Genomic DNA, 18232 nt, shown 5'->3' with positions numbered 1-18232 from the left:
AAGGCCCAGCACTTGTGTAGAATTTTTGTTTTTGAGACTAGTTAAGTTGATGACTCGTAAATAATTTGACAACCTCTAGGAGTGATTCGTAAGAAAGGTATTAGATAAGGGAAAATTACCAAGTGTGGACCAACCCTACAGGGGTTCCTACGACTCGTAAGAGTTCCTACTATTCATAGGAAGGACCCTTCAAAGAGTTTCTGAGACTCAAGTTTTGTAGGGTTTTTAGAGTTGCAAGACGAACACGTTCTGCAATCTGTAGAATGTTTGACAACTCTTAGACACCACCCGTAGGATGTATCCTGAAGTCAGAATTTTGGACAAGTGTTGGGGTGTACTACGGCTGGAGTTGACGAGTTTTGGGTATTTCCCATCCTATGTTCACTTAAACTATATCATTTTGGACATATAAACTACCTTATAACCGTTTTTAGCCCTAAAATATGCCATATTCTCTCCTATTTCCTCATTCTCTCAAAATTCCTCAATTTATCTACTCCAAATTCTCTGTCAAGTGTAAAGGAAAAAAAGTTAGGATTTTAATCTTCAAGTTCATCAAGATTCACCATTGCAAGGCCTTGATTACCGAGGTATGTGTAACTTCATCCATCAATATATTTTACCCATGGAATCTCAAGGATTTCTTCTCAAAATCTCTTATGATCTCTCATTCAAATGCCCTAATTTTCATGATTTGTATTGGGTCTTATTAATTATGATATCTTTCAATGCTATTAATCTAATTATGCATAATTCACATCATATTGCATGATTTTAAGATGAATTTCAATGGACCATGCTATATACTAGTTTTCAAGTATTATTTAGGGATTATGATCATGATTTGCAAGATATATTCAATGAAAGCTTCATTATGAATTTCTCATGAAAGGTTTTAAATAACGTTCAATGACTTTTCAAGCAAGATTAATGAAAGGGTCACTTAAGATTCTTAATGAGGAAGGTAACTTAAGACCCTAAAGATATTTTATGAATAAAGATACATAATGATGGAAGGCCTACACCCACATTACATGAATTATATAATAATGAGCTATTTAGGAACAAGTTTCTATAAAGTATGATTATGAAAATCTTATGATCTATGACAAGTATGATTTAAGATTATGATATGATATGTATTCTGTGGGATGATTTACTTAGCATCGAGTCGGCTTTGAGGTGGGAGCTCGACCTGAGCTCTAGTAGCAACCTCTAGTCCCTTAAACTATGCTGCCACCGTAGGATTGTCAGTATGACCTAGCTAATGAATCCACATATAGCACATGATTATGATAATGTTTTGACGGAGACTATCTTAGCAAGTAGCCTCTCCCTTCTCGATGTAGGGATCATAGAATTTCATGTAATAGCTCATATGGTCTTTATGTACTTATGGTTATCACCCACATATGTAAGTCATTATGATGATTATGATTTTATGATGCATTTACCAATAATATAAATTTTCTAATATTTTCTTCTATGGTTTTACTCATGTTTCACAGATATTGGTCTTGCTATTCATGATTAATATTGCATATTTCCTATGTTTGTTTTTCATGCACGTTCTCAAATACTTAGTGCATTCCATGTACTAATGCATAATTTTGCCTAAATTGTATCACAATGTATGGTCCAACAATCACGTTCATCCTCCTCCCGTTCGTGGTTAGAGTTTAGCACAATTATGCTTGTGGTGAGTCCTCATGCTTTGAGGACAAGACATTTTATTCTCTTTCATGTTTTCATTCAACTATCGTATTACTCTTATATTGTCATGGGGAGCTAGGGACTTTTCTTATGCCCCCATCAAGTTAGTAGAGGGATGTTAGATACTGAGAGTCTATGTTATCACTTTTGCTCATTTTGAGACTTATGTTCTATATGGATATTTCACTTCGGTATCTTGATTTAGTATTATTTAATTCGTTTACATTATGTATGCTATGAGTTATATGCCAAGAAGTTTTATTGGGGTCCTTCGGGATTCTAATCACCGTGTCATGGCTTGACCTTAGTTCGGGTCGTGACATTTGTGTTGGGCACAGGTGCACTAGATGAAGATGGTGCATACTAGAAGGTATCTTCTGAAAAGAGTGGTTGCCATTTCCACCTTTCTGATGTTTTCCCTCATTACCTATGGATTTGGTTTTCTTGCTTTGATGCTCCTCTCTATCATTTTTCTTATTCTCCACAACAAGTTGGGCATACACCATAAGTCTGGAGGTGTCATAACTGAGATCAACAATTATGACTAGCACTCCTTCTTCACAAGTCTACCTAAGCCTGAAACAAAATTTCTCATGTTGGACCTCATATCGGGAACCATCTCCGGAGTATACCTAGATAGCTGAATGAATTTGAGGCTATAGTTTTTGACAATAATATCCTTCTACTTCAGATTCACAAACTCCTCTACCTTTTTCTCCCTCAGCTCTAGCGGAAGGAAGTGGTCTAGGAATGCATTCTCAAACTTATCCTAGACTGTAAGATCAGCATCCTCACCTCTACTTTCCTCCAACTAGTCCCAGACATTACCAACATCCTTCAACTGATAGGAGACAAGTTTAACTCCCTCTACCTCTGTAGCGTGCATTGTTTTTAAAATCTTCCACATGTCATAAATGAAATTCTAAAGATCTTCCTAAACCTTGGATCTAATGAAGACTGGTGGGTTCATTCTTAGGAAATCTCAGATTATGTTGGTAGTAGATAAATCTTGAGAACTAGAGATGGGTACTGGATTATTCTGACGACCATACTATGCAACCATAAACTGGGTGAGCATAGAGATAGCTCCCCTAAATTCAGCCTCAGAGGTCATTGTGGCTTAGTAGTATATGGAACTTTCTGAGTCCCTTTCTCTACCTCATTCTCAACTGCTCGGGCTCGGTTTTGGGTCTACATTCTAGATGGTTCTGAAGTCTCATTCTCATTTATGTTCCTTTGACTTAAGGTTCGTTTGGAAAGCATGATCTCAAATTGTGAAATGTATGAATTAAAAGGAGATTTCATAGAGTTAAACTCGGTAGCACAAAATGGAGTATGAAAGAAGTGAAACAGTTCCTAAAAGTCTTGTAGCCTCCTCATTATAGATGTGGTGCGCTTCACACTGAGAAGAAGGAATCTAGTAGACTTGGCTTCATAGACAACCTAGGACTCTTGAACTCTATGCTCTAATATCAACTTTGCCACGTCCCGACTCTACACCCTAGGTATGGACAACACTTAGAAACCATTGTTGATTCCCAAGAAAACCCTTAGCCTGGCTAACTCACTAAGTAGAAGACTTTAATTACCAAAGAGCTTAGATGTGATAATAAGTTCTTTAACTTAACTTCTCAAAATAAGTCTCAATACACGATCATATAAATAATGAAATGCAACTCAATTTTTAAAACGATCTCAATAGAACAAACTGAACATTATCTGGCAAGTTTATGAATCCTGTAGGAATGACTCTAAAATAGGTACCAGAACAGGCCCACGGCTACCTCAACTAATAAATAAATGAGTGAAATAAATATCAAGAGCACCCTTGAATAAAAATAGGTCTCAATAAAAGTATCACACCCCGAGAGGGTACCCTAGGCATGACTGGCACTCAGAGACAATTGATGGCCCCAAGAGAACCACTAGGTCTAATCACTCAGCAAAAGACTTAGATGTAACAAATAAGACACTCAAGTGGGATAACAGCTCAACAACTTAATAAACAAATAGTTTTTAAGTAAACATTCTTAAAACTCAACTCACTCTTAAATAATAGTATTTGCAAAATAAACTCAAAAGGGACATCAACTCTAATCTACTAAGTCTATGTCTATGAACCCTCTATCAATTATCAAGAAGATGTCAAGCCAAGCTCATGACTACCTCAAAAGCAACTACTCATGAGTAACTAATGAAATAATTATGATTCCTCTGAAAGAAATGAGGTTTCACCACTACCAAGAAGGAAATGGTTCTTCAATGGTACTCCTGTTGAGGATCTCTAATAAATGTGTCTGCCTCATAAAATGATGCAAGCCAAATGATGTCAATACATGAAATATACGAGTATGTTATACAACTGAAAGGATAAGCGATCAACAATACTCAGCTCAACATTAAACTCAAAGGACTCAACTCAATAGGTATGCAAATTAGAATTTAGTAATGTTTTTCAAATCTACTCAATCATCTACAATCTGAATCAAACCAATCATATTATGCACGATCATATCCTATTTGGGAATTTCTCTAACCGACAACCATCATCTATGAACTGGTGATGTACAATGAAGTGATGTCATTGCCACATCAATCCAATACTTTACCAAGGTAAGGGATGAATCACGATCATTGGATCCAAGATCAATCAAGTCCTCTTTTGGGACATAAATGGTTTAACCTCCATCTTATGTGGGCTACGTAGTTTATGGATTTTAAGTTGTTACTTACACTTACCCAATTCAGTATTCAATACTCCTCTCAAGACTCAATATGCTCATACATTTCTGTAGAAATTTGGAAAAGGACCAAAATAGCTCTGGAAGACGTGTAGAAATTTTCTGAAAAATAGCCTTCTATGGTTCGTAGATTTTTCTATGGGTCGTAGGTCAAGTCATAGCTACTGATCCTGAAATTTCTGATCTAGAAGTCCCTGGTAAAATGGTGATAACGTTTTACTCCAAACTCAAAATGAGGCAAACTTGATGGAGTTGGAAAGAAGCTCAAAGACCTTTAATTTGATAGGTCATGGGCCACCTAATTCTTTATATTCTAGGAGATATGATCATTTGAAGTTGACCTACATAAAATCATTTACCCATACTCAATCAGTAAGGAAGCTTTGAAATCGACTTTGTGCTAGAGTGACCTTAATTCATTTCCATATCTATTCTCACACTAAAGAATACCTCTACACATGCACATAATTATGAATCATTCGGTACAACCCTATACATATATGCAGGATGGGTTGGTTGTAGCTTAAAACTATGGAGTGTTACAGTATCTTCCCCTTGGAATCATTCATCCTCAAATTATGACCAAGCTAGAAAATTGCACAAGGCAAGAATGCAATGCAAAAACTCAAAGACTCAAGCTTGTGAATAAGTCACTTGATTTAGGGATGCCAACGGGGCAGGGTGGGGAAGGTATGGGGCAGTTATAGAGCGAGGTGGGGAGGGGCGGGTTTAGAGTTATACAGGGCGGATGCGAGGCGGGCTACGGTTTATGCAGGTTTAAGATATCAAATAGGAACCCGAGGAAAATTAAATCTTTGTAATTAGTAAAAATCAATGATATAAACTTTTTATATTAAACTTTGACTTTAATTTTAACTTTCTTTTTTAAAAAAATTAAAATTAAACTAGATAAATGTTAATTAGCAATTAATTAGAAATAATTGTTGAAATGTCAACTAGAAATAATTAATTAGTTGTTGAGATGTTAATTAGCAAAAAATGAAAAATAATTATGAATTTTATTTTTCATATAAAACTCAATTAAAAAAGAAAAAACATAAAAATTTATGCGGGGCGGATTTAAGCAGGGTGGGTCTATATGGGGCGGGGCGGTTTAAAAAATTTGCTGGTTGAGCTCAAACCTCCCCACACCCTCTGTGCCCCTCCCATTTCCATCCCTAACTTGATTACTCAAACTCAAGAAGGTACTAACTCAGAGATAGGAATAGGAACATTACTTTCAATGTTGACACTTGGAGGAACGAATAGATATTGAATATGAAATGAGAGGAGATCTAAATCTCAAACGCTTTCATCAAAATTTCTCATATCTTTCTGGGAAAAATAATTGCGGGACTGATAGAAGAATAAGACCATTATGCATTAGGCGAGATGACTGATGGCTTTCGATCCTAGCAACTCTTCATCAGCTGCAACTCATGACTCCCACAAAGATACATATGACTACTTTTATCAAGGTCTAGCTCTAACTGCATGCTCTTACAGTGTTCAACCCTAACTCAAAGTTGCAAGGTGCTACACACAAAATGATCATGCTAATGTACACCACAAGATTCATGTTCTATACCTCTATATAGAAACTCATCTCAAGAGTATGACTCCTTACCATTACATTCAACTAACTTCAAGTCCAAATCAAAAAGCACCTAATGCATCGCGCATTCATCCACATGCCATCAATACCACATTCAAATCTAGTACTATAATCATTCCAATACATTTACTTGAAACCCTTAACAAGACATCATCAATAGCCTTCGCAATCACTCACATAATGACCACCACACATGCAAGCCTATCATTCTAACCACTTTATGGATTTTTTGAAATCAACATCTCTTAAGAATTTTCATGTTTACCTTAGCATCTCCACACTCGAAATTACATTGAATCCTACTAATAAGCACACCAATATACTCTTACCTATCTATCGCACATAACAAAAATCTGATTTCGCTCTTCCTCGATGTCTATAACCTTAAGTGGAATAATCACACCACAACTATCACAATATGGAAAAATACCCACACCCTTCTGCCTGCCACAACTCAACTACTATCATCCACATCTCTATAAAGGATCACTGGAAAGCTTAGATCGAAAGATCATAAGCACAATTCATTCAGGAAATCTAATCTGAAACATTCATAAAGTAATATGATCTCACTAGCCTTTTAAGTCCTATCATGAGGTTATGGAAATAAGCATATTGTGAAACGTGAGTTCATATATCATGTCTCATATAATATAGGGTTTGAAATTCTTAGACTCATGAAATAAGATCAGGATCGTTGAAGGAAGTTACCATTTCTCACTCTAGGAACTGAGCATGAACTTAAATCAATATGAAGTGCATGGGTATGGCACTCATACACAAGACAGGTGCAGGGTATCACCTCGACTAAGTATAAGAAATGTAAGAGATGGAAGAAAACTCTATAACACCTCTATGAACTATTTTAGAAGGTGTCGAGACAAGCCCACAATTACCTCAAAAGAAACTACTCATAAGAAGCGAATGAAATAATTTTGGTTCCTCCAAAAGTAAGAAGGTCTCACCACTTATTAGGAAGGAAATGAATCTTCAATGGTACTCTTGTCGAGGATCTCTAATACCTATGATTGCATCATAAAATGATGCAAGCCAAATGACATTAGTACATGGAATGTACGATTATGTAATATAGCTGAAGAGAACTTATTCAAAGATACTCAACTTAACTCAAGGAACTCAACTCAAAAACTAACTCAACTTAATAAAGAGGCAAGTTTAAAAATATGCAATGTCTTTCAATCGACTCAATCATAGTTTTTCAAATCGACTCAATTGTATGTAATCTCAATCAAATAAAATCATTCATTTTGTATTATTATTAGAGAGTTTCTCTAACTGACAACTATCACCATATGAGCGAGTGATATACAATGAACCAGTGACATTGCCACACCCATTCAATACTTTTCCAGGGTAATAGACGAATCACTATCATTGGATACACAATCAATCAAAGTCCATCAGTTTGAGACTTAAGAGGTTTAAACCTCCATCATACGCTGGCTATGTAGTTCATGGGATTTGAGTTATGTACACTCTTATTCAAATCGGTGCTCAATACTACTCTCAAAATATATGATGCACATATCTATCAAGTAAAATATTCAAATTACCTCATCTGGTCTCATTGGACCCTTTTGAAAACTGAGTCTCATCTCAATTTATCATGCTTTTTCATAAAATAAAATATGCTATCAAGCTCAATTAAATCTCCTCAAAACTCTATCTTAAATAATCATTTATACTCAAATACTTAGGTTTAAATAATAATACTTTTAAAGACTTCTCAGACTCAACTCATTCTCGTTCAAGACATTCACAAATCATACTTTAAGACTGAATCAACGCGTATAGTATTTAAATGTCAAAACTCAATTCATGTGAAAACTCAAACTCATTTAAAATTAATGTTTATACTTAAATCATCAAGTTCTTTCAGTAAAATATGATTTCAAAAATCATTCACATCACATCAAAACTCTTCCTCGATTTCAATCAATCATGTTCGACCCTCATACTCATTTAGACTTTATAAAAAAACACAAAAATAATAATATATATATATATATAAAACAACAACAATAACAACAACCCACTGAAATCCCACAACATGGAGTTTGAGAGGGTAAAGTGTACGTAGACCTTACTCCTACCAAGGTAGGATGATTTTTTTCGAGAGACCATTGGCTCAATAGAAACATATAAAGAGGTCAGATAAGGCTAAAAATTTTAAAGCTATATGGTAAAGAAAATAATGAAAGCGACACAGATAAAATAGAATAATCAAAGTACAGAAAATAATAGATAATAATAGAAATCAGAGTACAAGAAATTATAGTGCGCTAATGCGCCTACTAATACGGAAGAATAACGAGACTATGCACTAGCCTTCTACCCTAATATGGGTCCTCCACACCCTCCTATCTAAGGTCATGTCCTCAATAAGTTGTAATTGCGTCATGTCCTGTCTAATCGCCTCTCCTTAATATTTCTTCGGCCTACCCCTATCTCTTTTGAAATCATCCATGGTCAACCTCTCACACCTCCGTACTAGGGCATCTGTGTCTCTCATATTCTTATGCCCAAACTATCTCAGTCGTATTTTCTATATCTTGTCTTCCACTGAGGTCACTCCTACCTTGTCTCGAATAGCCTCATTTCTAATCCTGTCACTCCTGGTATGCCCACACATCCATCTCAACATTCTTATCTCAGAAACTTTCATCTTTTGAATGTGAGAGACCATAACTGCCAACACTCCTCCCCATATAACATAGCCGGTCTAACCACCACTTTGTAAAACTTGCTCTTAAGTTGTGGTGACACCTTCTTGTCATATAGCACATCATAAGTAAGCCTCCATTTCATACATCCTGCCCCAATACGATGTGTGATATCATCGTCAATCTCCCCACTGCCTTGTATAATAGACCAAGATACTTGAAACTACTTTTCTTTTGGATGGCCTGGTCACCAAGTCTAACTTCCGTGCCAACCTCCTGAGGTGTCTCACTGAACTTGTACTCTAAGTACTCTGTCTTAGTACTACTTAGCTTAAACCCTTTAGACTCCAAGGTATGTCTCTAATCCTAAACTTAGCGTTAACTCCACTATGAGTCTCATCGATTAGGACTATATCATCCGCGAAAAGCATACACTATGGCACCTCACCTTGAATTTGTCGCATCAATTCATCCATCACCAAGGCAAATAAAAACAAACTAAGAGTTGATTCTTGATGCCACCCCATCACAACTGGAAAGTGCTCTAAATCTCCTCCTACTGTCCTTACCCTGGTTTTGGCACCCTCATACATGTCCTTGATCACCCTAATATACGCCACAGGTACACCTTTAGCCTTCAAACATCTCTATATTATCTCTCATAGAACTTTATCGTAAGCCTTTTCTAGGTTGATGAATACCATATGCAAGTCCTCTTCCTTTCCCTATACTTCTCCACCATCCTCCTAATAATATGGATGGCTTCTGTAGTTGAGCGTCCCGAAATAAATCCAAACTGGTTCTCTAAAATAGACACGCCTCTCCTCATCCTCATCTCCACTACTCTTTCCCACACTTTCATAGTATGGCTTAGAAGCTTGATACATCTATAGTTGTTACAGCTCTGGATATCCCCCTTATTTTTGTATAAAGGTATCATTATGCTTGACCTTTATTCTTTGGGCATCATTTCCATCTTAAAGATGACATTAAATAACCTAGTTAGCCACTCCAAACCTACCGAGCTCGCGCTCTTCCAAAATTCCCTAGGAATCTCATCAAGTCTGGTCGCTCTTCCCCAGCGCATCCTACGCACAACACCCTTAACCTCTTCGACTGTAATACTTCTGCAACACCCAAAATTGTGACGCCTCCATATATGTTCCAAATCTCCCAACACAATCTTTGTCCCCTTTTTTATTCAAGAGTTTATGGAAGTATGACTGCTATCTCTGTTTAATGAGGGTCTCCTCTACCAATACTTTTCCATGCTTGTTCTTAATGCACTTCATTTGATCCACATCGCGTGTACATCTCTCCCGCGCCCTAGCTAGCATGAAAAATTTCCTATCCCTGCCTTTCTATTCTAGTTTAGCATAAAGGTGTTCAAAAGATACCATTTTTTCCATCGAAACCGACGACTTTGCCTCCTTCCTCGCTATCTTATAAAGTTCCCTATTTGTCCTCTTCTCCACCTCATCCTTGATTTCTATCAACTTCGCATACGCCATCTTTTTTGCTTTCACCTTCCCTTGCAATTGTCCATTCCACTACCAGTCCCCTCGATGCTGACCATAGCTACCTGTAGAGACTCCCAACACTTCCCTTTCTACAACCCTAATACAACTAGCCGTCCTGTCCTATATACTGCTCGCATCCCCACTACTATCCCAGGTCCCCATATCCTTTAATTTCTCTTCTATCTCCAAGGAACTAACCGTGGTCAAACTCCCCCATTTGATCCTAGGTCTTTCATCCTCGACCCTCTTCTTCCTCGTCATCTTGATCCTTAAATCCATCACCAAGAACTTATGTCGGGTCATAAGATTATCGATTGGAATGACCTTACAGTATTTGCACAAACCTTTATCATTCTTCTTAAGGAGTAAAAAATCTATCTGAGTCTTAGCCACCGAACTACGGAAGGTTACCAAGTGGTCCTCCTTATTTGGGAAACTCAAATTGGCTATCACTAACCCAAAAGCTCTTGCAAAATCCAAAAGTGAAACTTTTCCTCCCTTTCTTTCCTCGAAGCCAAAGCCTCCATGCATATCATCATACCCTCCCGAAATAGACCCGATGTGCCCATTAAAATCCCCTCCCACGATAAGCTTATCAGTAGGCAGTATGCCTCCCACTAACTCCTCCCAAAAGAGCCTCTTATCCTCCTCACCTAAGCCTTCTTGGGGCGCATAAGCACTAATAATGTTCAACGTGATCCCTTCAACGACCATCTTAATCGACATCATCCTATCAGTGACTCTCCTAACCTCTACCACTTGATCCCTTAAATCTCTGTCTACTAAAATGCCTACCCCATTCCTATACTTCGATCTACCAGAGAACTAAAGCTTATACCCGTCTACCTTCTTAGCTTTAGAACCTACCCATTTGGTCTCACTGAAAAAATCTATGTTAATCTTCTTCTTCTTTAGAATCTTAACTAACTCTACGGATTTTCCCGTTAACGTCCCAATATTCCAAGAACCTACTCTCAGTCTAGACTCTCCTTTAGCCCACTTACCCCTCCTTACCCTCGTCCCTGTCCCTGTCCTTGTCCCCGTCCTTAAGCGAGAACATGACCCTAGTGTACCATCACTACCTAAAGACACAAAAACGCATATGAACTAATAAATTATTCAAAGGTATAAAGTCAACAAAATGTAACTACAACTATATAAGCAAAGAATAAATATGGAAAGATATGGAAGCCGGAGGTACCAACTCCGATTGAAATGAACCTGGTTGCCTTCAGAAAACACTGGAAGTGAAAAGTAACATTACGGGAATACTCAAATAGCAAGTGATTGTTCAAAGAAACTCTCTGAGGATTTTTATCAAACACTTTATATGCAAGGCGATATATATATACTCAAAAAATGTACATAACATTCATAATTATCAAATCAATTAGGGATAATGGGAAAGTATCAATGAACAACAATTTCAAATAAGTGAGAGATAGAAAACAATAATAATCTCAATACATAATTATAGGAACTCAATAGAAGAAGAATGAACTCATTCGGAATTCAAGAAACTAGGTTAGACTCAACTCATTCTCAACAATCAATAGAATTTTGATGTAAGTCACATGGACAAACTCAATCCAATGCTATGAATAGTCTTACATATCTTAAAAGCTCCATAAATATTGATGAAGAATCCTAGTTTAAAGAAGAACAATCAAGAGACCCTTTCTTGAAATTCTTGAATTCGTTTTCTTGGAAACCCTATGGTTAGGATTTAAGATTCTCCTTAGAGATTCATGAATAGACAAAGAAATTTTAGTTGGAAAGATTGAAATTTTGAAGAAGAACTTGCCTTGATGAAGAACCTTGAAAGAGAACCCTAACTTGATGTTTTCTTGAAATTCTTTAGCGTTTAAAATTTAGGAGTGAATGAGAGGGTTTTTAATGAGGAAAAACTGAATTTTACATGTTTAGGGACATTAGAATAACTCCCCAAAGGGTTGTAGGAAAAAAATACTCATAAAAAAATAAAAGGGGTGTCGTTTGGTTTAGTCAATGGAGTCCGCGTCGCAAAGCCACCGCGGACTTCCACCAGGATGGAGCGTCTCTAGTAAAACGATCATAACTCCAAATGAGGTAAACTTGGCGGCATTGGAAAGAGGACACGTAGATCGTTAATGTAATATGTCATGGGCCACCTGAATTTTAATATTCAGAGAGATATGGTCGTTTAAAGTTGACCCTTATAAGATCTTATACGAAAACTTAATCAGTAAAGGATCTTTCAACTCGACTTAGTACTAGAGGTTCCTTATGACACTAATTCACTTCTAGTAAACTTCAAATACTTAGGAATTGATCCTACAACATATATACAATTAGAAGTTATCAAGTTCGGGCCTATACGAATAATAAGAATGGCTCGGGTCTTAGCTTAAAAAAAATTGGGGTATAAACTAGAGAGGTTATTTTTGAGAAACCCTTGTCTCAAGTGCAACAAATCCAAATAAAAGAAGAAGAAAATGGTGTACCAATCATTGAAACTAATAAGGAAAGCATTGCATAGCCTACAAGAAAGGAATCATAGTAACAACAAAATAATGTTATAATCGAAACACAATAAACAACATATGATTATAGATATCAAAAGCAAAAACTATAGGAATATGACTAGTATTACGACCGACCCTCACAAGCCTAAACCTTCAAAAAACACGACAACACTCTATTACCTACTAACATTCCACCGTAATACTCGACCTCCACACCATCCTATCTAATGTCATATCTTCAGTAATATAAAGTTGCACCATATTCTGTCTAATCACCTCTCTGCAATACTTTTTGACCTACCTCTACCTCTCCCCATACCCCTTATATCACAACCTCTCGCAACTCTTCAGTGGGGCGTACTTCATTAATAGGAAATGAAGTATTTGTGTACTGCATATTGTAAGAGAAGAGAAAGATAACTTGCAAAATAACTCTGGCAGATATAGAAATAATGATTCCCTTTTTAAAAGGGTTATGGTTATAACTATTATGAAAAACTACTTTACAAAATTAATTTTAAGAAGTTAGGTTTTTTCTTGGCGAAAAAATACGTCCATTCGATTTGGGGTTGTTAATGTGCAATTTTTTTTATATATAGTAAATAAGATAATTAAATTTTTAAGAAGAATACTTTAATAATTTAACTTTTATTTTATTTGTTTATTTGACATGTTTCGATAAGTGGATTTATAGTGAATGGTCTCATGGATGGATAAACTCAATTCATACTTGGCTCAACTTAATTTTGTATAAACTTGATGATTCGTATGCATGCCCAATCCTAATGGGCAAAATATAATAAAATCGACTTTGCACGAACAATAATAAAGAGAAAGGTATTGATAACACCCTAAATTTGGTATGAATTATTAGTTATATCTCTGAACTATTGACGGCTTAAAAATATCTTTTTATTTGACTAACTGAACTTAAATATACCCGATCTTGTAATGTGAAATACACCCCTAAATTCTCGCCAAGTTTAGGGTGTTTTCAACACTTCTATCGGTTTTTTATTAAGAACTTCATGTTTTTACAAGAGCTTGAGACCACTTGCTATGTCATGTGGCAGACCGGGAGTCTATCTAAGCTAGCGTTTGATCCCAAATTCCCAAACATTCTTGGCAATTTATTTTTGGGTAAAGTTTTTGTGAAATTTCACCATGCATTTAATCACAAATTTTTTCAAGAATATTTGACTGTTTCAAAAAATATTATTTTGTACCATAAGTTTTAAAAATTATTTAAAATAACAATAAGTTTGTATTATCATTTTATAATGAATATGTTCCACTAAAAAAAACTTATAACATAATTGATAATAATCAATAACAACAAAATAACAATATGAACAAGAGCAATACATTAATCGCATTAAAAAAATATTTTTTTCTCAATCTTACCATTCAAACTATTCTTTTCCGGAGGAGGTAGTAACAAAATATTCTTTTATTAATAAATAGAGATGTTATTTAATGAAACTGGTTGGTCATATTATTGAAATAAGTTGGTAGATAAATATTAGTTGGAATTAATAAATGAGAAGTGTTTTATTAAAAAAAAATCGAGGTAATTTTTTAAAAATTTTCAAATATCAAAAGTGTGTTCAAATATTCTCTCAATAACAAATAGACGGTGCAAGTAGAGAATAGAGATGCAACCAAATGCATTCTGAATCATCCGACTGTAATGTCAGATATAAACGGCGATTCTTAGGCTACCGTTTCCACCTCTCCTTCTTTCCTCTTAACCACATTGTAGTGGTTCTCCTTTCTTTCCATCCATTTCCATAATATATATAGAAATCAATTTTCCTGCTTCTTTTTTTGACGTTCAGATGTCTTTTGAAGAAGAATAATACAAATTTTAAAACAAATTTTAAAATAGAAAGAGAGAAGAAAATGTTATTACCAGTAGTATCAATTTCCGTTGGGGAAAATAAAAACAATAGGCCTCTTACAGGAGAGATCTTTGCAAATGCTTTTGGAAATCACCGTTATGAATCACCTGCGTCGTGCTAGCCTGAAATGTTCTAAGCTAGATCAGATATGAATGAAATCGAGATTTTGTTTTAATGAACCTTCACTTACTTGAAAGGACATTATCTTCCAGCGTTTTGGTTCGCGCTATTCCCTTCTCGTTTGGTTTTTGGCAAATCGCAATTCTGATCTCTCAGTTGCTGCCAAAATCTAATCTTGATATATTCATCAACACCTTTTTTTAAAAAAAAAAACTATATTTTCATTTTTGTTCAATGATGTGATTGCTCATCTTTATGTTATGAGCTCCTTATTAAGTCAAGGCTCGTTAAAAGGACAGATTCATTAATTAAAGTTTATTCTATTTTGGCCCGAAGCTGAAATTCATCAATAAATGAGCAACAAGAAGTTTCTAATGTTTGGCCTGTTTGTGTAAAATATACAACAATCGTACAAGAAATTTATCAATTATGTTCTAATTATAAAAATTAAAAACTATTAATGGAATAATACTTCTGTTTTTTATTCTTCTACAATAGCCAAATTGTGATCTGCTGTATAGAATTTGGCTGCACGTCGTTACTAATTCAATCTTTCTTATTTTTCATATTTTCAGGTTCTTTGGTTGAAATTTTTATAATGTCGACGAAGCCGACACCGTTACAGTTACCTGAGGTCAATTCTATTCTGTATCGTATTCCCAATTTTAACCTGATATTTATAGTTCACCCTGAGCAGAAATTCTTATCTTAGTTTGAAGATATACTACAGTATTTGTATTGGCAATCTATTTAAATGGAGAAACATGCTCAAAGCGGATTCATATTGTTGATCTCAATTATTTTGGCACTGAAACGTAGTAATAGTGATTGTTGTTTATTTATGTTGACAATCTATTTGCGAGGAATCTAAATGACCTGACTTATATAGAAGTTTGGTATGCTGGGACTATATATATATACTCCCTCCGTCCCAATTTATATGACTTAGTTGGACTTGATACAGAGTTTATGAAAGAAATAAAAACTTGAAATTTATAGTCTAAAATAAGTCATAAATGTGTATTTGTCAAAAATTCCATTAGTTGTCCTCCAATTTTAATGCTTTCAATCAGCTAAGTGTGTAGTTGTTAAAAATTCCATAAGATTTGTTCAAGGTGTTGTGGTATTAAGTACATTTTTTGAATGCACTATTGCAGTTGGAAACCATGTCATTAGAAGAAACATTTCATCCCAGCAAAGCTAGTGACAGCACTGAGACTACTTCCAGTAGTACTACACCCCTGAAGCCACACACTGGTGGTGATGTTCGATGGGATGCGGTTAATTCAGCTACTGGCAGAGGTGGACCTCCTCTTGGTCTAAGCAATTTTCGGTTATTGAAACGTCTTGGATATGGGGATATTGGAAGTGTGTACCTTGTGGAACTCAGGGGAACAAATACCTTCTTTGCAATGAAACTGATGGATAAAGGATCTCTTGCAAGTAGAAATAAATTACTCAGAGCACAAACAGAGAGGGAGATTCTTAGTCTACTTGACCACCCATTCTTGCCCACCTTATATTCTCACTTTGAGACTGACAAGTTCTATTGCTTAGTCATGGAGTTCTGCAGTGGAGGTAACCTGCATACTCTCCGCCAAAAACAGCCCAATAAGCATTTTACTGAGGAGGCGTCTAGGTTAGTACCTATACGATCTCTATCCTACTCTATGCTTGAACATTTGAAAAGTATTACTACTATTATAATTCAGGAGTTTATCTTAGTCTGATTATCCTGTTTATTTGTATTATATTCTTAACTGATGTAATCACTAGAAGTATTTGATAAAATCAGTTCCGCTGATCATTATTGGATTTAGGTACGTAGATATATGATATGTTCTCTTTGTAGACATGCTCCATTTATTAATATTTCGTTTCAGGTTGATTTCTTTTCCATCCAGAACATGTACTTCCAAATTAGCTTGTTTTAATTTGCTACTCTCTCAAATGACCTGATATTATTTTTGCAGATTTTATGCATCAGAGGTGTTGTTGGCACTTGAGTATCTGCATATGCTAGGAATTGTTTACAGGGATCTTAAGCCAGAAAATGTACTAGTGAGAGATGAGGGTCATATAATGTTGTCTGATTTCGACCTATCCCTCCGTTGCTCTGTCAATCCAACACTTGTCAAGTCTTCATCTGTACATGGAGGAGGAGGAGGAAATCCCAGCAGTGGATCCGGCATTTTAGACAATGACAATGCAGTCCAAGGTTGTATTCAGCCCTCAACTTTTTTCCCTCGTAACATTCTCCCTACCAAAAAGAATCGCAAGTCTAAATCAGATTTCGGGCTATTTGTGGGAGGATCACTCCCTGAGCTTATGGCAGAGCCAACTAATGTGCGTTCCATGTCCTTTGTTGGTACCCATGAGTACTTGGCCCCTGAGATAATTCGCGGAGAAGGGCATGGTAGTGCAGTTGATTGGTGGACTTTTGGCATATTCTTATATGAACTTCTGCATGGGACAACACCTTTTAAAGGTGCTGGCAATCGTGCCACACTCTTCAATGTTGTAGGACAGCCTTTGAGATTCCCAGAAACTCCGCAAGTGAGTACTATTGCACGTGATCTTATACGAGGGCTCCTCGTGAAGGAGCCACACAAGAGAATTGCATATAAGAGGGGTGCTACTGAGATAAAACAGCACCCGTTCTTCGAGGGTGTTAACTGGGCTTTGGTGAGAAGTGCTGTTCCTCCATCTATACCGGAACCTGTGGACTTTGCTCAGTACGCCAGTAAAGAAGCTTCAGCTCATTGTTCAGATAAGAAGATGCCAGATACTGAAAGTCGTGATAAAAGCAAAAACACTTCTACTGATTCTTCATATATCGACTTTGAGTACTTCTAGGATTGGATTTAAGTTAGTACGAAACGTTTGAAGTGTAAATCAAATGGCCTAATGTGGGGTAAGAAGGTTTATGTTGGTAAGATTAACGTCTGACCAACTTTGTATCATCTTGAAGTATGTTCATGCAGTGTGTTTATTGTGTAGAACTGCATAACGTGTAACTTCAGAGTGCTCCGAGAAGAAAGCAACTTGCTGCACTTTCAGACGAAGAATTTTAATTTCCTGATTGAAGTTTTAGTGGTAACTGCTGATGATGAATTGTGAATATAATTCTGTGATACTCCATTCTTTCCATTTCATGTGAGAGTGTATTGCTTGACACGAATTTTAAGATATTAATTGCCTTATATATTAATTGTTTAGTAACCCATCCCGTTAGAGTAATTTCATACTCATTTGATTGATATTTCTTATATGCAAGCTAAGTGTCGAGATCGTCTCACGAGAGTGGATGTTAGAAATGGTGTTAAAAGGTTTTGGTAATTAAGTTGGAGGCATCTTGGCTAGACATAGAACATGAAAAGAGGCCAAAGTGCCTAAAATTGAGTAGTGTCAAGGAGTGTCTCGATTGCAGCTTA

The 18232-nt window shown here is 36.0% G+C and overlaps 1 protein-coding gene across 1 annotated transcript; it reads left to right on the top strand.

Moving 5' to 3' along the window:
* Positions 1–14622: 14622 nt before the first annotated feature.
* On the top strand, positions 14623–17977 carry LOC129870735 (serine/threonine-protein kinase AGC1-7-like). Its single transcript, XM_055945587.1, has 4 exons — positions 14623–14897; positions 15374–15432; positions 15956–16437; positions 16772–17977. Exons 2-4 carry the CDS (start codon positions 15397–15399, stop codon positions 17652–17654), a joined length of 1401 nt encoding a protein of 466 aa, XP_055801562.1. The 5' UTR covers positions 14623–14897; positions 15374–15396; the 3' UTR covers positions 17655–17977.
* The last annotated feature ends 255 nt before the right edge of the window (positions 17978–18232 follow it).

This window comes from Solanum dulcamara, chromosome 10, assembly GCF_947179165.1.
Source record: "Solanum dulcamara chromosome 10, daSolDulc1.2, whole genome shotgun sequence".
In the NCBI taxonomy this organism is placed as follows: Eukaryota; Viridiplantae; Streptophyta; class Magnoliopsida; order Solanales; family Solanaceae; genus Solanum; species Solanum dulcamara.
The sequence above is the reverse complement of the archived record's forward strand: the minus strand, read 5'-3'. Positions and strand labels throughout refer to the sequence as shown.